Below are 16,714 nucleotides of genomic sequence, written 5' to 3' on the forward strand. Positions count from 1 at the left end.
CCTAGTGACATCAGTCAGGTTACATCATATCTCAATTTAAAGTTTACGCATTCTACCAGCAACACAGATAACAACTAAATATTTAATACACCAGGAAGAAACGAATGCTCCTAACCCACCATGTTAATATATATATATATATATATATTTCATGCAGTAAGCATAAATTTGTTAGAAGTGGTACTATTATGGTTTTCGTGACAGAGAAATACTATCCTGTAGGTCGAAGCATGGATCAAATTTGTGAATTCAGAGGCCAAAATTTGGTCGTCGGACCTAACCCAATGAAAATTATGACCCCCCCACCCATTGTATGCTGATACTATTTTTGATTTGCACATCAGATGCGTAAACGTCATCAAAAATTAAATGACAAACAGAACATTTGTAGAAAGCTAATAGGCAACTTGCAGCTTTTATATAGAGGCTATAGTTTTTCATGAGTACCTAAAATTATAGGTACAGTGAGCGGTCAAGTAACAAATTTCCTGTAAATCTTAGAACTCCTGAAGTTGTGCAACAAGAAACAAAGCAAAGTGATTCGAATTTCGAACATATATGAACACTATCATGTAACATGCAATCATTTCACACTCCTAAATACTTGTTCCCAAGTCACCTGAACTGAAGCACTTATACTGAGTGAAAAGTAGTCATAAACATCCAGTAGACTGTACAAAAGAGTAATGTCAACCTCTACTCAGTCGCGGCCAATTTAACGCTGGGCCGCCTATTCAGCTTCAGATCAATCTTAATTCGATGTCTTGCACTATGATGGACCAGTGGTAAGCAGCATTTTGACATACAATAATCGAAATTTGGTTCAGTTGTTGAAAAGTTATGATAAAAAATATGGGGGAAAAATTGTGGGAGAAAAGCTTAACTCGTAATTTCTCACATATTTAAAAGAAAATCTATTCTTTAATTCTGACTATTTAAAGACCTGAAGGGGTCGAATCTTATAGTGAAAACCTCGTTAAAAGATATTTCAGAGAAAACCTTCTGTACCAAAAAGATTGGTAAGTAATGCCTAAAACGGACTGTAACTCAAAATATCTCAGTTATTTGTAAAGCAAACTATACATTATTTGTTTTCAAATGAAATATGTCTAATAGATGTATCGTTTCTTGCAAACCGCATAAAAACATATTAACGACAAAAGTATTTATGCAGCTTTCACTAATTGCCAGTTGAAAATATATGTCTTACTTGTAATTACAAAGATACATGACAGCTTGTCAATTCAAGGCAAATATAAAACCTAGTCTACAATGGTTTTGTTTTTTAGTCGACCTTCTCTCCTAATTCTTTTGATTCCGCATTGATCATAATTAGTGTTTTAATTTTTTTTATTGTTCCTCACTTTTTTAACTTTTTTTTTTATTTCTATAGTCCTATATTTAAGAGATGAGGAAATATGTATATCATTTACATTATTTACAATATTTACATTTCACTGATATTTGTTCTCATCTCGTTTGTTGTTCACACAACGTTTCGGCTGATATCCCCTCCAGCCTTCATCAGGTGTCTTGGGGAATTTTTTTTTATTTCTGATAAATATGAATTAAAAACAAATCGTCCTAATTTGGCAGATTTCATAATACTCAACGTAAAGAAAGTGCTATTCACTTTAGAATTTCTAACAAAAATGAATAGGCATAAATTATTGATCAATAAGATATGAAATAATAAGAAAGAGCGATCTAAATTTAGTATTAGAATAAAGATGATTAACCTTGCTGGATCGCCTGTAAAAGAAAGTGGAATTTAACGAAAAATGAGAGCAAAGGATAATAATATACTTAGGTATGCAATAAACCTAGAAAAATACAGGACAAGAAAGAAGCCTAAATAAGAAGATATATTCATATACACACATATATGCTTACACTGATATACATATATGTGTGTGTATGTATATAAATGTTTGTAAACTCATCTATTCAGTGTTATTTCTTTTTTCCTCATCCTAGGCTTATATGTACTACTACTACTACTACTACTACTACTACTACTACTACTACTACTACTACTACTACTACTACTACTACTAATAATAATAATAATAATAATAATAATAATAATGATAATAGCAATAATATAATAATAATAATAATAATAATAATAATAATAATAATAATAATAATAATAATAATAATAATTAATATAATCAAAAAAAAATTATGATAATAAACTTGAAAAGGACGAGCATTGTAAATGACATACATAACTTATGTGAATGTATAACGTTAAATAGTTAAAACACGTGTTACAGGTTATTCCCTTTATATTGAGAGATTACATGTACGAGACCAGTAAAGTTAGTGTTCAACACGAAACACCATTGATGGCATTTGTCGTATTTATGTTGCTTCTCGTTTCTGGTAAGTGGCTGTGATAGATCAAATTACTTCGTTTGTTTTTCATTTTGGTTTGTGTATCACGTATAAACTGTCTGCCTCCTCAGTGTCTGTCTGAGTCTCTCTCTCACGGTCTGCCTGTCACCGTTAGTGTAATCGTCTGCACATCTATTCATGTATGGAATAAACTCTAGAAATCATGAAGTGTTTTAGTTTTATCTGCTCTGTCCTTATAGATGCGTTAGTGAGAATTGATAAATGTATTGAGTCTGAATGTGTACATTTGAATAAGTATACTTATATATAGAACGGACGTGTGTGAGTGTTTAAACTTGTATATAAATGTGTGTATTGAGTTATATATAACCAGCGAAAGAGGTGAAATGATGAAATCTACTTTATTCTGGACCCAATACAATTATTCATAGGAACATTATTAACATTTTTGTAAGATGCAAGACCAACACGCATCCTAATAATTTTCCTTTACCTACTGGACCTGGCTGAGTAAGCACTGAAGTATTGAAGCTAGACACTAGGTAAAATCTTGAATGACATGAGACTATAAAAAAATATAAAAAACTTAGTGTGACTATTACTTACCGCATATTACTGATATATTACCATTGTAGTATGAAAATCTAAACATTATTTCTATTGCTATTCTTATTGATGGGTAGTTGACGGATTCATTACGTCGTAAATCCAGTAAAGTGGATCGTGAATCAAGCCCAATGGAAGCCAAACAAATAATATGTAATTTGATATGTAGGTAACACACTAAAGAGAATGACATATGGTTTACTTGCTTCTGAAAAAGTTTACGGAAGTATGAGGTACAGACCTGTTTAATGCATATAAATTATGTTTTGCTCAGTTGCTTTACAATATTCTAGCTTTGGGACACAAAACCTAATGAAAGTCTTAGATTTCAGTGTTTACATTACAAATATTAATTTCAAATTCTGGGATAACGATAGCAATTTCGGGAAAGGTGGTAAGTGGATTACATCGACGACTCTGCTCAACTGGTAATATTTTTATCGGTTTCGAAAGGATGAACTGCAAAGTCAACCCCTGTTGTATATGTACTCATAACGTAAAAAAGAACAATATGCCACTGAGCATTTTGCCAACGTGCTAACGATTCTGTCAGCGTGCCGCCTAATGAGAGTAGTTATTAAATAATTCAACATGGAATTTGATATATGGTTTCATGTATTCAATTTGCTTTTGAAGTTCTATTTGTTGTCAACTGAGATTTTTTAGAGAGAAATCTTAAATTATGGTGAAAGTACTTTTGTCGCTGTTAAGGATTATCGAGATATGGAATAGAAACCAATTTAGCATAGAGTTGCAGGAAGCAAGAACTAAGAAGCAGCATCCGAATCTCGCTAAAGAGAAATAAAGAGCAAAATGCAACATGTGAAATCAGACAGGGAACGATTAAGATAGTAAAAGTAATATCTTCTATATGTATCTTTTAATTGTTTCAGTTATTGTTGAACCACCGCTTTGTGAGGTGTAGACGAACTGATTGAGAAGCGTACATTTTTCTTTAAAAGCCCAGCTCTTATTCAATTGGTTCATTTCCTTAACCGCTCAGATTCATTTGTCAAGTGGCGATAGGGGACAAACACAAGATCAATGGCATACTCACACACAGAGATGGAGACACTCACGCATATGATGATGATGATTCGTTTCGGTTTCTGACAACTAATTCCACTCACAAGCCTAGGGTTGGCCCGAGATAATTTTGAAAAGCACTTGCCCAAGATACCACGCCGTTTGATTGAGCCTGGAACCCTATGGCTAGGAAGCAAACAACTTTTCGCACAGCCTCGCCCGTGCATGTGACAGTCAGTATCATTTACTTTCATTTGCAAACATTTCTAATCATAGGAATGGCAAGAAGCTAAGTTGACACTCAATGGAAATCTCACAGACTGCTGTAATGCAGATATTGATATTAAATAAACAGCGGAATGTACACTAATGTTTCCTGACACAAAATGGGTTGTACATACAACGAAACGTTAGAGTCTACACTGCATTTCATGAATAAATCTTCAATGGTTTAGCAATATAACAACGACGTTAAATGATATTTAATGTTATATTTCGAAATTGCAGGTGAGGCCACAGCAAAAAATTGCATTTCACTGGCAGAACATTGTGCTGGGGCTGTAAACGGCAGGATCCGGAAAGAAAAATACTGCACGTATACATGTTTTTCTACTTTGGACACAAGGCCCGAAATTTTTTGGGAGGGGGCCAGTCGATTAGATCGCTTCCAGAACGCAACTGGTACCTAATTTATCGACCCCGAAAGGATGAAATGCAAAGTCGACCTCTGTGGAATTTGAACTAAGAACGTAATGACGAAATACCGCTGAGAACATCTACCGGTGTGCAAATGGTTCTGCCAGCTCACCGCATTTCTGCTCGTATATCTTATCTTACGTGGAGGCGCAATGGCCTAGTGGTTAGGGCAGTGGACTCGCGGTCATAGGATCGTGGTTTCGATTCCCAGACCTGGCATTGTGAGTGTTTATTGAGCGAAAACACCTAAAGCTCCACGAGGCTCCGGCAGGGGATGGTGGCGAACCTTGCTGTACTCTTTCACCACAACTTTCTCTCACTCTTACTTCCTGTTTCTGTTGTGCCTGTAATCCAAAGGGTCAGTCTTGTCACATTGTGTCACACTGAATATCCCCGAGAACTACGTTAAGGGTACACGTGTCTGTGGAGTGCTCAGCCACTTGCACGTTAATTTCACGAGCAGGCTGTTCCGTTGATCGGATCGACTGGAACCCTCGACGTCGTAAGCGAGGGAGTGCCAACAACAACAACAACAATATTATCTTACGTATACTATTGCGTACACTTGATATTTAAGGCAGCGAAATGGCAGGATACTTTGCATGCCGGGTAAATGCTTAGAGGAATTTTGTCCGTATTTACGTTCTGAGTTCAAATACCAACGAGGTCTACTTTGTTTTTTATCCAGTCCGGATTGATAATATAAGTACCAGATTATAGCTGGTATCGATGTAATCGAGTAAGCCAATCTGCCGAATTTTCTGGCCTTGTGGCAAAATTTGAAACTAATACATAAATATTTGTCCAATATCAATTACTAAAAACTCGAAATAACAACCAAACGTACGCACATAGGCAGAGACATCTATCTATTTATCTAATTTCCGGCTTAAACTATTGCAAGAGATCATGGTTTCAATCTGACGTTACACTACGACCACTTCAGGTACTAATGTGGGACACATCGTACACCAGTTCAGACAACGTCGATTTGGTGGAGGGAGTAAACTAATGTAGAACACAAACATCTAATCACTATAACCAAATCATTTGTGCAGGTCTTTCTGCAAAAAAATTAAACGTTTTTTGATCGGCTCTTCTAACCCTCACCCCACCCACACATGCACACACATACACATACATGTAACTATACATATATATATATGATGAATTCACTGATCGAAACATTCGCTGACTGACCTGCACAAAGGCTGTGTCTGTAGAGATTAAATGTATGTGCTTCTGTACATTAGCTCAGTTCTTCCATCAAATCGACTTTGTCTGTACAGGTGTCACAAGTGAGTTATCGAAACAATCGTTGAGTAACATGAAATGAAGAGTTTTGTTCAAGAACACAACGTTTCATCTATCCGGAGAACGAACCCACGATCTACTGATCGTGCACGCAACACCGGAGGCCCAGACATTTGTGATTGTGTGTGTTCGTCCTCGACCGGGCAAAACATTTCATTTCACGCTGCTCCAGTTCACTAAGTTCTGGCAAAAATGAATAATCCTAAGATGGAATATCGTCCTCTCCAGGTGGGGAATTTATACGCCATGAAACATGGATACCGGCCCTAATGAATCGGTGTGACTCGAGAAGATATCTTTACCTTTACTTTATATGTTTGTAAAAACAATAGCCATACGGCATATTCTTCATATGTATGTATGTATACATGTATGTATGTATGTATATATGTATATACACAGACATGACAGAACTAAGTAAACACCCTTATAGTCATTAAAGTTTATTTAAACTTGAAATGATTCAAACTATTTATTGTTATAATATTTAATATTTAGCTGACATTCAATTTGCATTTTTCAATGCAAGGTCCCTCTTAGGTGTGTTACTATTAGTTGACGAATATACTCTTGTGGAATTTCTTGTCAAGTTTCATGCAGTTAACTCAAAAGATCTGGCTTGGAAGATAATTTCTTGTTCTTGTTATGTAATGTCCTTCCCCTTATGTTCCAGAGCCGGACATGAGCAGGATTTAGACTAGTTCAAATATGTTTGTGACATATTTCAACTGCTAAAAGGCAAGTGCACTGCAGTTACCATGGGGAATATATCTTTGTTAAAATGGTGTGAATATTCCTGGTTCATTCAATGTCGCCATCTTTCAGGAATCCTAGACGTCGATGTTTCAATCTTCTTGGTTACTGTCAATGAGATGTACCCAAGAGAGGCAACTCTGAATGACGTTACAAAGCGATAGCTCTACGTATGATTCAATCAACATGTTGACTGTTTTGTGCTAGTAGATCGCCCATCAGCGCTAAGCAGTGTTTCGGCATTAGCAGAATTTATGTCAGTTGTAATATGAAACTCTCTTAGGTACACATAATCGACAAGAGCCAAGAAATTTGAAACAACGATGTCTGGGATTTATGATAAATGGCTACACTGAACGAGCCGTTTATTTCCACCCCCCTTTTTTTTTTCACCATAAGAGGCATATAATCTCTACAGTAACGGAATAGTATTTTCCTTTTAGCAGATGAAATATCGTACAAATTTTTCATCTAACCTAAATTCTGCTCATATGTATACACACACACACACACACACACACACACACACACACACACACACACACACACGCACACACACACACACACACACACACAAACACACCCACACACACACACACACACATATATATATATATATATACACATACATACTTAAACACCCACCCACATATATATATATATATATATATATATATATATATGCCTATGCATATATGCATATATGTATGTATGTATGTATGTATGTTCGTATATATATCATCCATATGTACATACATATGCCCATGTGTATGTGAGTGTGTGATCGACTTGTCTCACGCTAGAAAATTTGTGCAAATTTAGGGCTACCACGACTTAGCGTATCGTAAGAGAGAATTAAATAAATTTTATATTAGATGCGTTTGGTTAAATTCATCATGGCCACATTCCAATGTATGAAACAAAGAAAAGAAGGAAATAAAACTATAAACAAAAATAGAACAAATCTTTCAGGTTAAAAACATTCTCTGATCAACATATTATTTCAGCAACAAGGAAACATTCGTAGCATGTGTTGAAGCAAAATCCCAAAATTGTGAAAACTTCTTGAAGTTCTTTATGAAGACGTGTAAAGTAGTAAGTTTTTGTTCTTTTTTATTTCGCTTATCGTGACGACAGGAGCACTGTTAAGTTTGTAGATGCGAGATAATTGAGTTTTCTCACTTTCAAATGTTCAGTTACAAAACAATGTTCAATGCGTATTTGATTTCTAATAAAGTGATGGCAGCTTCTTCGCGACTGAAGATCTTAATAGCAAGAAGCCCCGATGGCGATGTGTAAAATGATCCTTGTGCTATAAGGCTTTCCTTTCTTCCTGACTTTACTTGTTTTAAATTTATAGCTAGTTCATGAAATCTGTAAGGTGACCTTACTTGGCTGCAGAATTTCTCCTACCCTGGATCTGCTGGAAAATGTGTAAGAAAAGGGACAGAACCTATTGAAGATTTCCGCTCCTTGATTTGCAGCGAGGCCGACTTTCTAAGCCTTTTCTTTTTGTTTCTCAAAGTACTGGCGGATTGTCCTTGGATTGTCTCTAATAACATCACAATTAACCCATGCTTGAGACCCCGACCGGTTCTACTTAGTTTTAGCGTCGTTTGTCGAATTGTAGGGGCAAAATTCTGCCTTCCCATGCCTCAAAAGCTTAAAACTGCCGGACGTCACAACTGGTTACATTTTAAATTTATACTTAGGATATAGAAAGAAAATGTCGACGTTAGGATTGTATAGACTTGACAATGTAATAAGTAATCAGTATTTTCGCAATGAACATTACATGAACCGCCAAAGTACAGTAAATATAAAACAAAAGGTTGAATTTAGATAAGCCACGAAACAGGGATACCTTTCCCGAGAAATTATCTCTGGTAGACATTCCGAAATAAAACAAAAATAAATAAATAAATAAATAAAATAAAGTGACAGCGGTGGTGAGATTTCAAGTGGGTCCTTCAGATGAAGCAGAAATCTAGATTTAGAAATTCCACCACGATTTTTTTTGAGATTTCCATTAATAAGACAAACAAAGCGCTGCTTTTAGCACAATACGTTCATACGACATGCATCCTCGAGACAAATAGCAGAGTATATACGTGCTAAATACAATGTGTTTTATCACACTAATCCACATAAGGAAGCTTGCAACCAAAGTAAGAAACGAAGTATATATATATATATATATATATATATATATATATATACACACACACACACATTCTTGTACGTGCATGCGTTTGCATTAAACGCATATCAGCTTACGTGTCTCTCTCTCTTTCTCTCTCTCTCTCTCTCTCTCTCCCTCTCTCTCTCTCCCCTTCTACCACTTTCTTATATATTAAATATATATATATATATATATATATATGCACACACACTTCGTAAATTATTTTCAGATGAAAGTTCAGAAAAGGAGCCCATCCGCTTTTCACCAGTTACCAGACGTAGTTCCCCACAGACATACGGTATAGTATCTTTTGTCTGTAATTATAACAGATTGGATGAACATAAAGTGATTTGAAAGTGTGTGTGCAGTGTGAAAGAAATAAGACGTTTGTAAGCTGAGCCATATGCAAGGAACATTGCTAGAGATTCTTGAGTATTGACACTATATTGGTTCATGTGGAATAGTTGCTGAATGATTGACGGAAAACATAATCATTGTTTATGTCTTCAGCTAACTCGATCCTATGAAGCAGCTGTTGTGGTAGCAGACCACGAAAACTTGCTTAAATTCCTCCTTCGCCTTAACAATCATACAATCCATAACGTCCGTGTCATAACTGGACCCAGAGCATCGTATCTTACGGTTTCAGCTTCCACAGGTATTAGGATTGCATCTTATTAAGGCATAGATGATCTTTCGTTTACATTTTCAGCATTTGCTTAACTAATATGCGCCTGGATATACGCTATATTCACAACTCATTACATTTCTTACATTCTTCATGGTGTCCACCTCACAATTACCATACTTGACACACCTCACCTCTTCGACAACTCCATACTCCACTTCGATTTAAACACCGCCAACGGAAGCCTGCTCCTAACGAAAGCCTTCATTCCTAATATTTCTATCTTTGCCATTTTCCTATATGATTTCCCACCCTAAAATTTCTTATTTTCTTTTTCATATATTTTTACACTTACATTTATAAATTATTTTGTTTCCCGCTGCAGAGACTATCACCACACACACTTTCATTGTACGCTTCTCTGCTTTTCACATGAAAAATATTGAAGCGTTATACTCTTCAAAATAGTTATTTCGACATCATATTATTCCTGTCTCTGTCTATTTGTATCTCTCTCCCATAGTTTATCTATCTATTCATATATTCATGCGAGGTTCAAACAGAACTATCTGAACGAATACTTTTACACTATATTTGGAATTTATTTTTGAGAGAGATGCAAAAGATCAGTAGATTCCGGGGGAACCAAACGAGGTACGTAACTTTACCTTAAAACATGTAATGTTAACATCTAATCTCCATTCACATTCATATGAATGAATTTGCCAAACTGTGATTAATAAGTTAAATCATATACTGAATATATATATATATATATATATATATATATATATATATATATATATATATATATATATATATATATATATATATATATATATAATTTATTTATGCGACTTTTAAAGCCTAACAAGGCTCATGGGCCCGGTTTCCCAGTTTCTATGGCGTATGTGTTTCCCCCCAGCTGGACGGGACGCCAGTCCATCGCAGCGTTACTCCGACCAGGAGTCCGCTGTCCTGACCACTGGGCCATGGCGCCTCCACACACAGACACACACACACACACACACACACACACACACACACACACACATACACACACACACACAGACACACACATATATATATATACATATATATATATATCTGTGTGTGTGTGTGTGTGTATGGAGTTATCTCTAGTTGTGTGTGTGTACCTTTGTGTCTGTTTCTCTTTCGCATAACCAGATGACAACTGATGTTGGTGTGTTTACGTCCTCATAACTTAACGGTTCGGCAATGGAGCCCGATATAATAGGTACTAGGCTTAAAGAAGTCGGTGCAGCAGCATGTCCGCAATGAAATGGCTGAGACAAGCAAAGGAATAATAGAATAAAGATTACATATGATCATATATATACATATACACACATACACACACACACACACACACACACACACACACACACATATATATATATATATATATATATATATTGTGGATTCCCTTTCAGAATGAAGTGCAGAAAAGGAGTCCCCATCTGCACAGCATACACGGGGGAAAATCTTCTAAAAAAGTAAAGATAAACAATTCGCTTGTTCATGTACACAAACCTAAGCTTTCCTCTCCGGCGCCTGTACGATCGCAACTTTGCCCTTACATAAAGCACCCGGGGACCTTATTGCTTTACCAGTCCTCCATAGTGTTCGTCTTTTGGCTATACTCCACCATTTCTGAGACTTCATTTGTCGTTTCTTCCTTCTCACACGCTTCTCTCATTTAAACGTACCTGTAATTTTCTTGTTTCCGATAGCCACGTCTATGCTCTTAACGATTTTCTATCATTGCTATTTTCCTATATGATTATCCACCCTAAAATTTCTAATTTTCTTTTTCATATATTTTTACATTTACATTTGTAAATTATTTTGTTTCCCGCTGCAGAAACTATCACCACACACGCTTTCATTTTACGCTTCTCTGCTTTTCTCATGAAAAATATTAAAACGTTATACTCTTCAGAATCGATATTTCGACATCATATTATTCCTCTCGCTGTCTATTTGTATGTCTCTCCCATAATTTATCTATCTATTCACATATTCATACGGTATGTCTCTCCCATAATTTATCTATCTATTCACATATTCATACGGTATGTCTCTCCCATAATTTATCTATCTATTCACATATTCATACGAAGTTCAAACAGAACTATCTGAGCAAATACTTTTACATTATATTTGGAATATATTTGCAGGAGAAATGCAAAAGATCAGTAGATTCCGGGGATCCAAACGCGGTACGTATTTTACCTTAAAGCATGTAATGTTAACATCTAATCTCCACTCACATTCATATGAATGGATTTGCTGAACTTTGATTAACAAGTTAAATCATATACTGAGTGTATATATATATATATATATATATATATATATATATATATATATATATATATATATATATATATATATATATATATATACATATATATGTATATATATAATTAATTCAATAATGGGATAAAAATCTTTTACAAGAATTTAATCAGGAAGCTAGTGTGTAAAAAATTCATAGGGGAAAAAAAAAACATCATTATTTTTTTATTCCCAAGAATAATATATATATGTATATATATATATATATATATATATATATATATATATATATATATATATATATTATTCCCAAGAATAATATATATATATATATATATATATATATATATATATATATATATATATATATATATATATATATACACATATACATACATATTGTGCATTCTCTTTCAGAATGAAGTGCAGAAAAGGAGTCCCCATCTACACAGCATACACGAAGTAAAATCTTATAAAAAGGTAAAGATATTCTATCAAAAATATGCAATATTGATAGAGTTGGTGAAATTATAGAGTCATACATTGTAAGACAATGTAGTTGTAATCTAAGCTATACATTCTGTTTCATTCTCTTTTGTACAGTTTTTTTCTTGTATTGAACAATTCGCTCGATCATGTACACCAATCTAAGCTTTCCTCTCCGGCGCCTGTACGATCGCAACTTTGCGCTTACATAAAGCACCTGGGGACCGTATTGTTTTAGCAGTCCTCCATAGTGTTCATCTTTGGGTTACGCTGCACGAATTCCGAGACTTCCATTCGTTGTTTCTTCCTTCTCAGACGCTTCCCTCATTTAAACGTACCTGTAACTTTCTTGTTTCCCCGATAGCCACGTCTTGCCCCGAATCTATTCTCTGTCCCCGTCTTAGCTGTCACACCTGTCCATTTCTTTCTAGCACCACATCCCCATCCAAAAGAATAGGGAGTCTGGTCACGGGAACTCTTCAGATGCATCCGATATATTACTGGTCACCAGCTACTTTACATTGTTTCCACAGAGAACCATATATTCCATCATGCATTTGTCTTTGGCTTGGCCTATAGCATCAGATGTCACGACTCCTCCTTCCAGACGGAATGGAACTTCATCTTCTTTCTGGGACATGAAACGCATTTTGTCTTAAAATTTTTAGCTTCTGTTTAGGAGATCCATACCCTCAATATGTGCCGTTCTCATCATTCTTTACAACATTGACATTTTCTGTGATATACGATTCCTTTTGATCCTTTTATACTTTTTACTTTCCTTTTTTTCTTTTTCTTTTTTTTTCTTTTTATTACCGATCCCTTTTCATCGAATTTATTTTTATTTTTTCTAAAAGAAAAAGCTTTACAATTGTATTTGTCCTCTCTGTGTACAGCCCTGTGTGGCTAATAAAAGAAAGTTATCTGTATCTATCTATCTATCTATCTATCTATCTATCTATCTATCTATCTATCTATCTATCTATCTATCTATCTGTCTGTTTTCATGTCTGTGTGTTTGTCGGTCTATCTCTCTCACTGTCTGTTTATCTACCTTCTTGTCTCTCTCTCTCTCTCTCACTCTCTCTCACAGTCTGTCTTCTTGTCTCTCTATCTCTGCATATGCGTGTGTGTGTGCGTTTATGTGAGCGTGTGTGTGTTTGTGCGTTTATATATGTGTGTGTGTGTATGTGTGTGTGCCTGTGCGTTTATGTGAGTGTGTGTGTGTATATGTGAATTTGAGATAAAAATGGTCTTTACTTTATATTCGATATAAAATGATATTTACTTTAAATTATATTTACTTTATATTCGATATCGTATTTCCAGGGTTCCTGCAATGGATCTACAGATCTGAGAGAGGTGGGTAATTTCCTTTTTATAAACCAAGCTTATGAATTGCCTAGTCTTTCAGCAATATAAATGAAATCTCTAATATGTCACCGAAATACAAATCTAATGTTGATGTAAATTCAAAGTTAGGGTTTCAATGTCTGGTAGTGTCAACCTTATATCACATCAACAAAGCTATAAATACTCTTATCTTAATTTTGACAATTAAAAGAAGTATAAGAAAAAAACCGCATTATTTATGGTATGACCCAATATATATACATGCAATTAAAGTGACGTAACAAAGTTATATTGTTCAGGATAAGGATTTTTTCGCACCCAAACGTATGTTCGTACTCAGAGAAATGCATGTACCCGGATATCTTAAATTACTTTACATATGTCTATATGTATGTACGTGTGTCTGAGTGTGTATGTGTGCGTGTGTATGGATGGGGTGGAGGGGTGGCGTGATTGTGTGTGTTCCTGCGTGCATGTATGTGCGTATGAGGGGCAGACGTGCACTATATTGCATGGTTCTGATTGATAATTAACCAGACATAATAAATATGTTATATGTATACTTCAAAGTTCTCCACGTGGTATGTTATATTCTAACGCAACAACAGACGAGATAAATTTCACAATAATAACACTAAGGCACAGTGATGATATTGAAGCATTTTTGTAGGTTTTGAAACTATTTAAATTATAATCACATTACTAGACTTACAGATTTGATTGTATCGAAGTAATTTTAACATTAACAATGTATAAAATATCATTAAAGCCTTTGATCGTACATGTTTAACTATATCTATTACTGTTTTGCCTTTTTTAGATGCTGACCGATGCCCTATTTCTTGCCCAAGCTCTCTTTACAATCATGATACTTATATAAATAAATATTGTCCTACAAATGTTACATTTTGAAGTTTTCGTTGTTATTGACCGGTTTCTTATCTCTGAAAAATAGTAAATCGCTGAAATTCAATCTTATTGTTTTAAAGATGATTCACAATGATACTTATATTGATGTCATAAGACAATGTACATTTTAATATATGATTCATACTTAAGGCTGTGAGCTAGCAGAATCGTTAACATGTCGGACAAAATTCGTCTGTCTCATTTCGTCTAACTCAACATTTCGTCTGTCCGAACGTTGTGATTTCAGCATTTCGTCTGTCTCAACGTTGTGATTTCAAACAACACCAAGGTCGACTTAGCCATTCATAATTGCGGAGTGGAACATTGGAGTCGGTGTAATCGCCTTACCATTCTTCCCCAAGCAACTAGACTAAACTAGTACCAGAATTTGAAACAAATTACTTGTTCATCTCGATATTCTTGAAGTTTAATTTAAATGAGACCATGTAAAATCGTTATGAACAAATATTGTTATAAGAAGAAAAGGAACGACAGAGGTACATTTTAAAGAAATAAATGCAGCTTTTATTCAGAAACGCTGTGCTATTTTAAGATAGTCGTTGAATCTACACTGGATTTGTTCGTACTTTTAATATGCCTCCGCTCTGCAGTGCAGTGAAATCACGTGGTCTGGCATGCTCAGCGCCCAAGCCAAACGGTAGTATCGTATTAAGGTATATGCTTGCGCGTTTATGTAGCTCGTGTCTATATGAGAAGAGCTTTCAAAGAAAATACTGCATTAAGGGGAATAAAAATATTCCCTTGGTGCATGAATTAAGAGCAGGTGTCTTAGTTTGACGCTCGGAAAAGTGAGAAAGTCTTTTATATTTCGAGATTGTGCTCTTCAGCAGAAATGACTATGAGGAAGTAAAGTAGATACTTTCTTTGCAACGCGTACGTACTGATAGAACGGCGTATGTAAGATAAAATCCCTACAGAGCAGATAAATCTTTCAGCAACTCACAACCCTCGAGCCCACAACCTTTCAATCTCCGGTCAATGTGCCTTACTATTTAAGGTCAACTGATTGACTGACCGAATCCTTCTGCAATTTAGAATTTATAAACTCATCTAGAAACGCGAGATGGAGTGGAAAGTACGTCAGATGTAAGTAAACACAAGTTTAACTTCATTGGTAAGGCAATTTGACCGGAAATTGAAGGGATGTGATTTCGAGTCACGTGGCTGGTTGCTGACAGATTTTTCTGCTCTGTAAGGATTATATCCTATATACGCTGTTCTATCGGTACTCGCGCGTTCAAAAATATATCATTCTACATGTACTACAATACATGTCAGCGATTCAAAAACAAACTGATATTTGTTCACATATGACGTAATATAAATATAAATATAAATAAATAATATATATATATATATATATATATATATATATATATATATATATATATATATATATATATATATATATATATGGGAGAATTTACGAAAAAAAAAAGCAACAGACGAAGAGAGGTGGTGTAAACAACAAACGGATGTATTAGTTTAACGCTCGGGAATATAGAAAGTCTTTGACTTTCAACTGAAAGGAACACAGAAAGAAATAACGAGAGAAACAAGGAGAAAAAAAAATATAAATGTAGTGGTCAGCGATATATATATATATATATATATATATATATATATATATATATATATATATGGTGGTTGCCTACTCCTTATGCAGAGTTGACGACCTCCTGTGCCTACACCTTAGAACCCTTATGAAATCTGATGTGGCTTTTTAAACTTGACAATGCTTTGAACAGACACCCACATAGATTGCATATCAGATTTGGACCACCAAAAGTTGCAGTTAAGTTCTTGTTTATGTGGATCTTAAAATATATTTTGAAGCCTCCTTTAGATTTGCAGTCCTCCTGACATACATTGCATTGAAATGTTTGAAAAGACATAGGCAGAATAGTTGGTGGAAACTTGTTTTCCATAGGTTCGCAAATAGGATTTGAACCCAGCAAAAAAAAAAAAAAAAGCCACGTTCTGTCACAGACTGTGTACGCAAAAGGTCATTCTGATTCACCTTCTTGATCGTAACATTCTTCTTTAAATCTTTCTTG

General features: G+C 35.0%; 1 protein-coding gene across 2 annotated transcripts; it reads left to right on the forward strand.

The window, feature by feature from the left end:
* Positions 1–2,273: 2,273 nt before the first annotated feature.
* On the forward strand, positions 2,274–14,631 carry LOC128249837 (uncharacterized). 2 transcript variants are annotated; one of them, XM_052974383.2, is made up of 8 exons: positions 2,274–2,388; positions 4,501–4,588; positions 7,764–7,851; positions 9,168–9,236; positions 11,768–11,809; positions 12,306–12,368; positions 13,704–13,736; positions 14,548–14,631. In XM_052974383.2, the coding sequence occupies exons 1-8, from the start codon at positions 2,307–2,309 to the stop codon at positions 14,605–14,607; spliced, it is 525 nt and encodes a 174-aa protein (XP_052830343.1). In that variant the 5' UTR covers positions 2,274–2,306; the 3' UTR covers positions 14,608–14,631. The 2 variants fall into 2 exon arrangements, with proteins under 2 accessions (XP_052830343.1, XP_089222300.1); XM_089366174.1 differs by lacking the exon at positions 9,168–9,236.
* The last annotated feature ends 2,083 nt before the right edge of the window (positions 14,632–16,714 follow it).

This window comes from Octopus bimaculoides, chromosome 18 (assembly GCF_046866305.1).
Source record: "Octopus bimaculoides isolate indiv1 chromosome 18, ASM4686630v1, whole genome shotgun sequence".
Taxonomy (NCBI): Eukaryota; Metazoa; Mollusca; class Cephalopoda; order Octopoda; family Octopodidae; genus Octopus; species Octopus bimaculoides.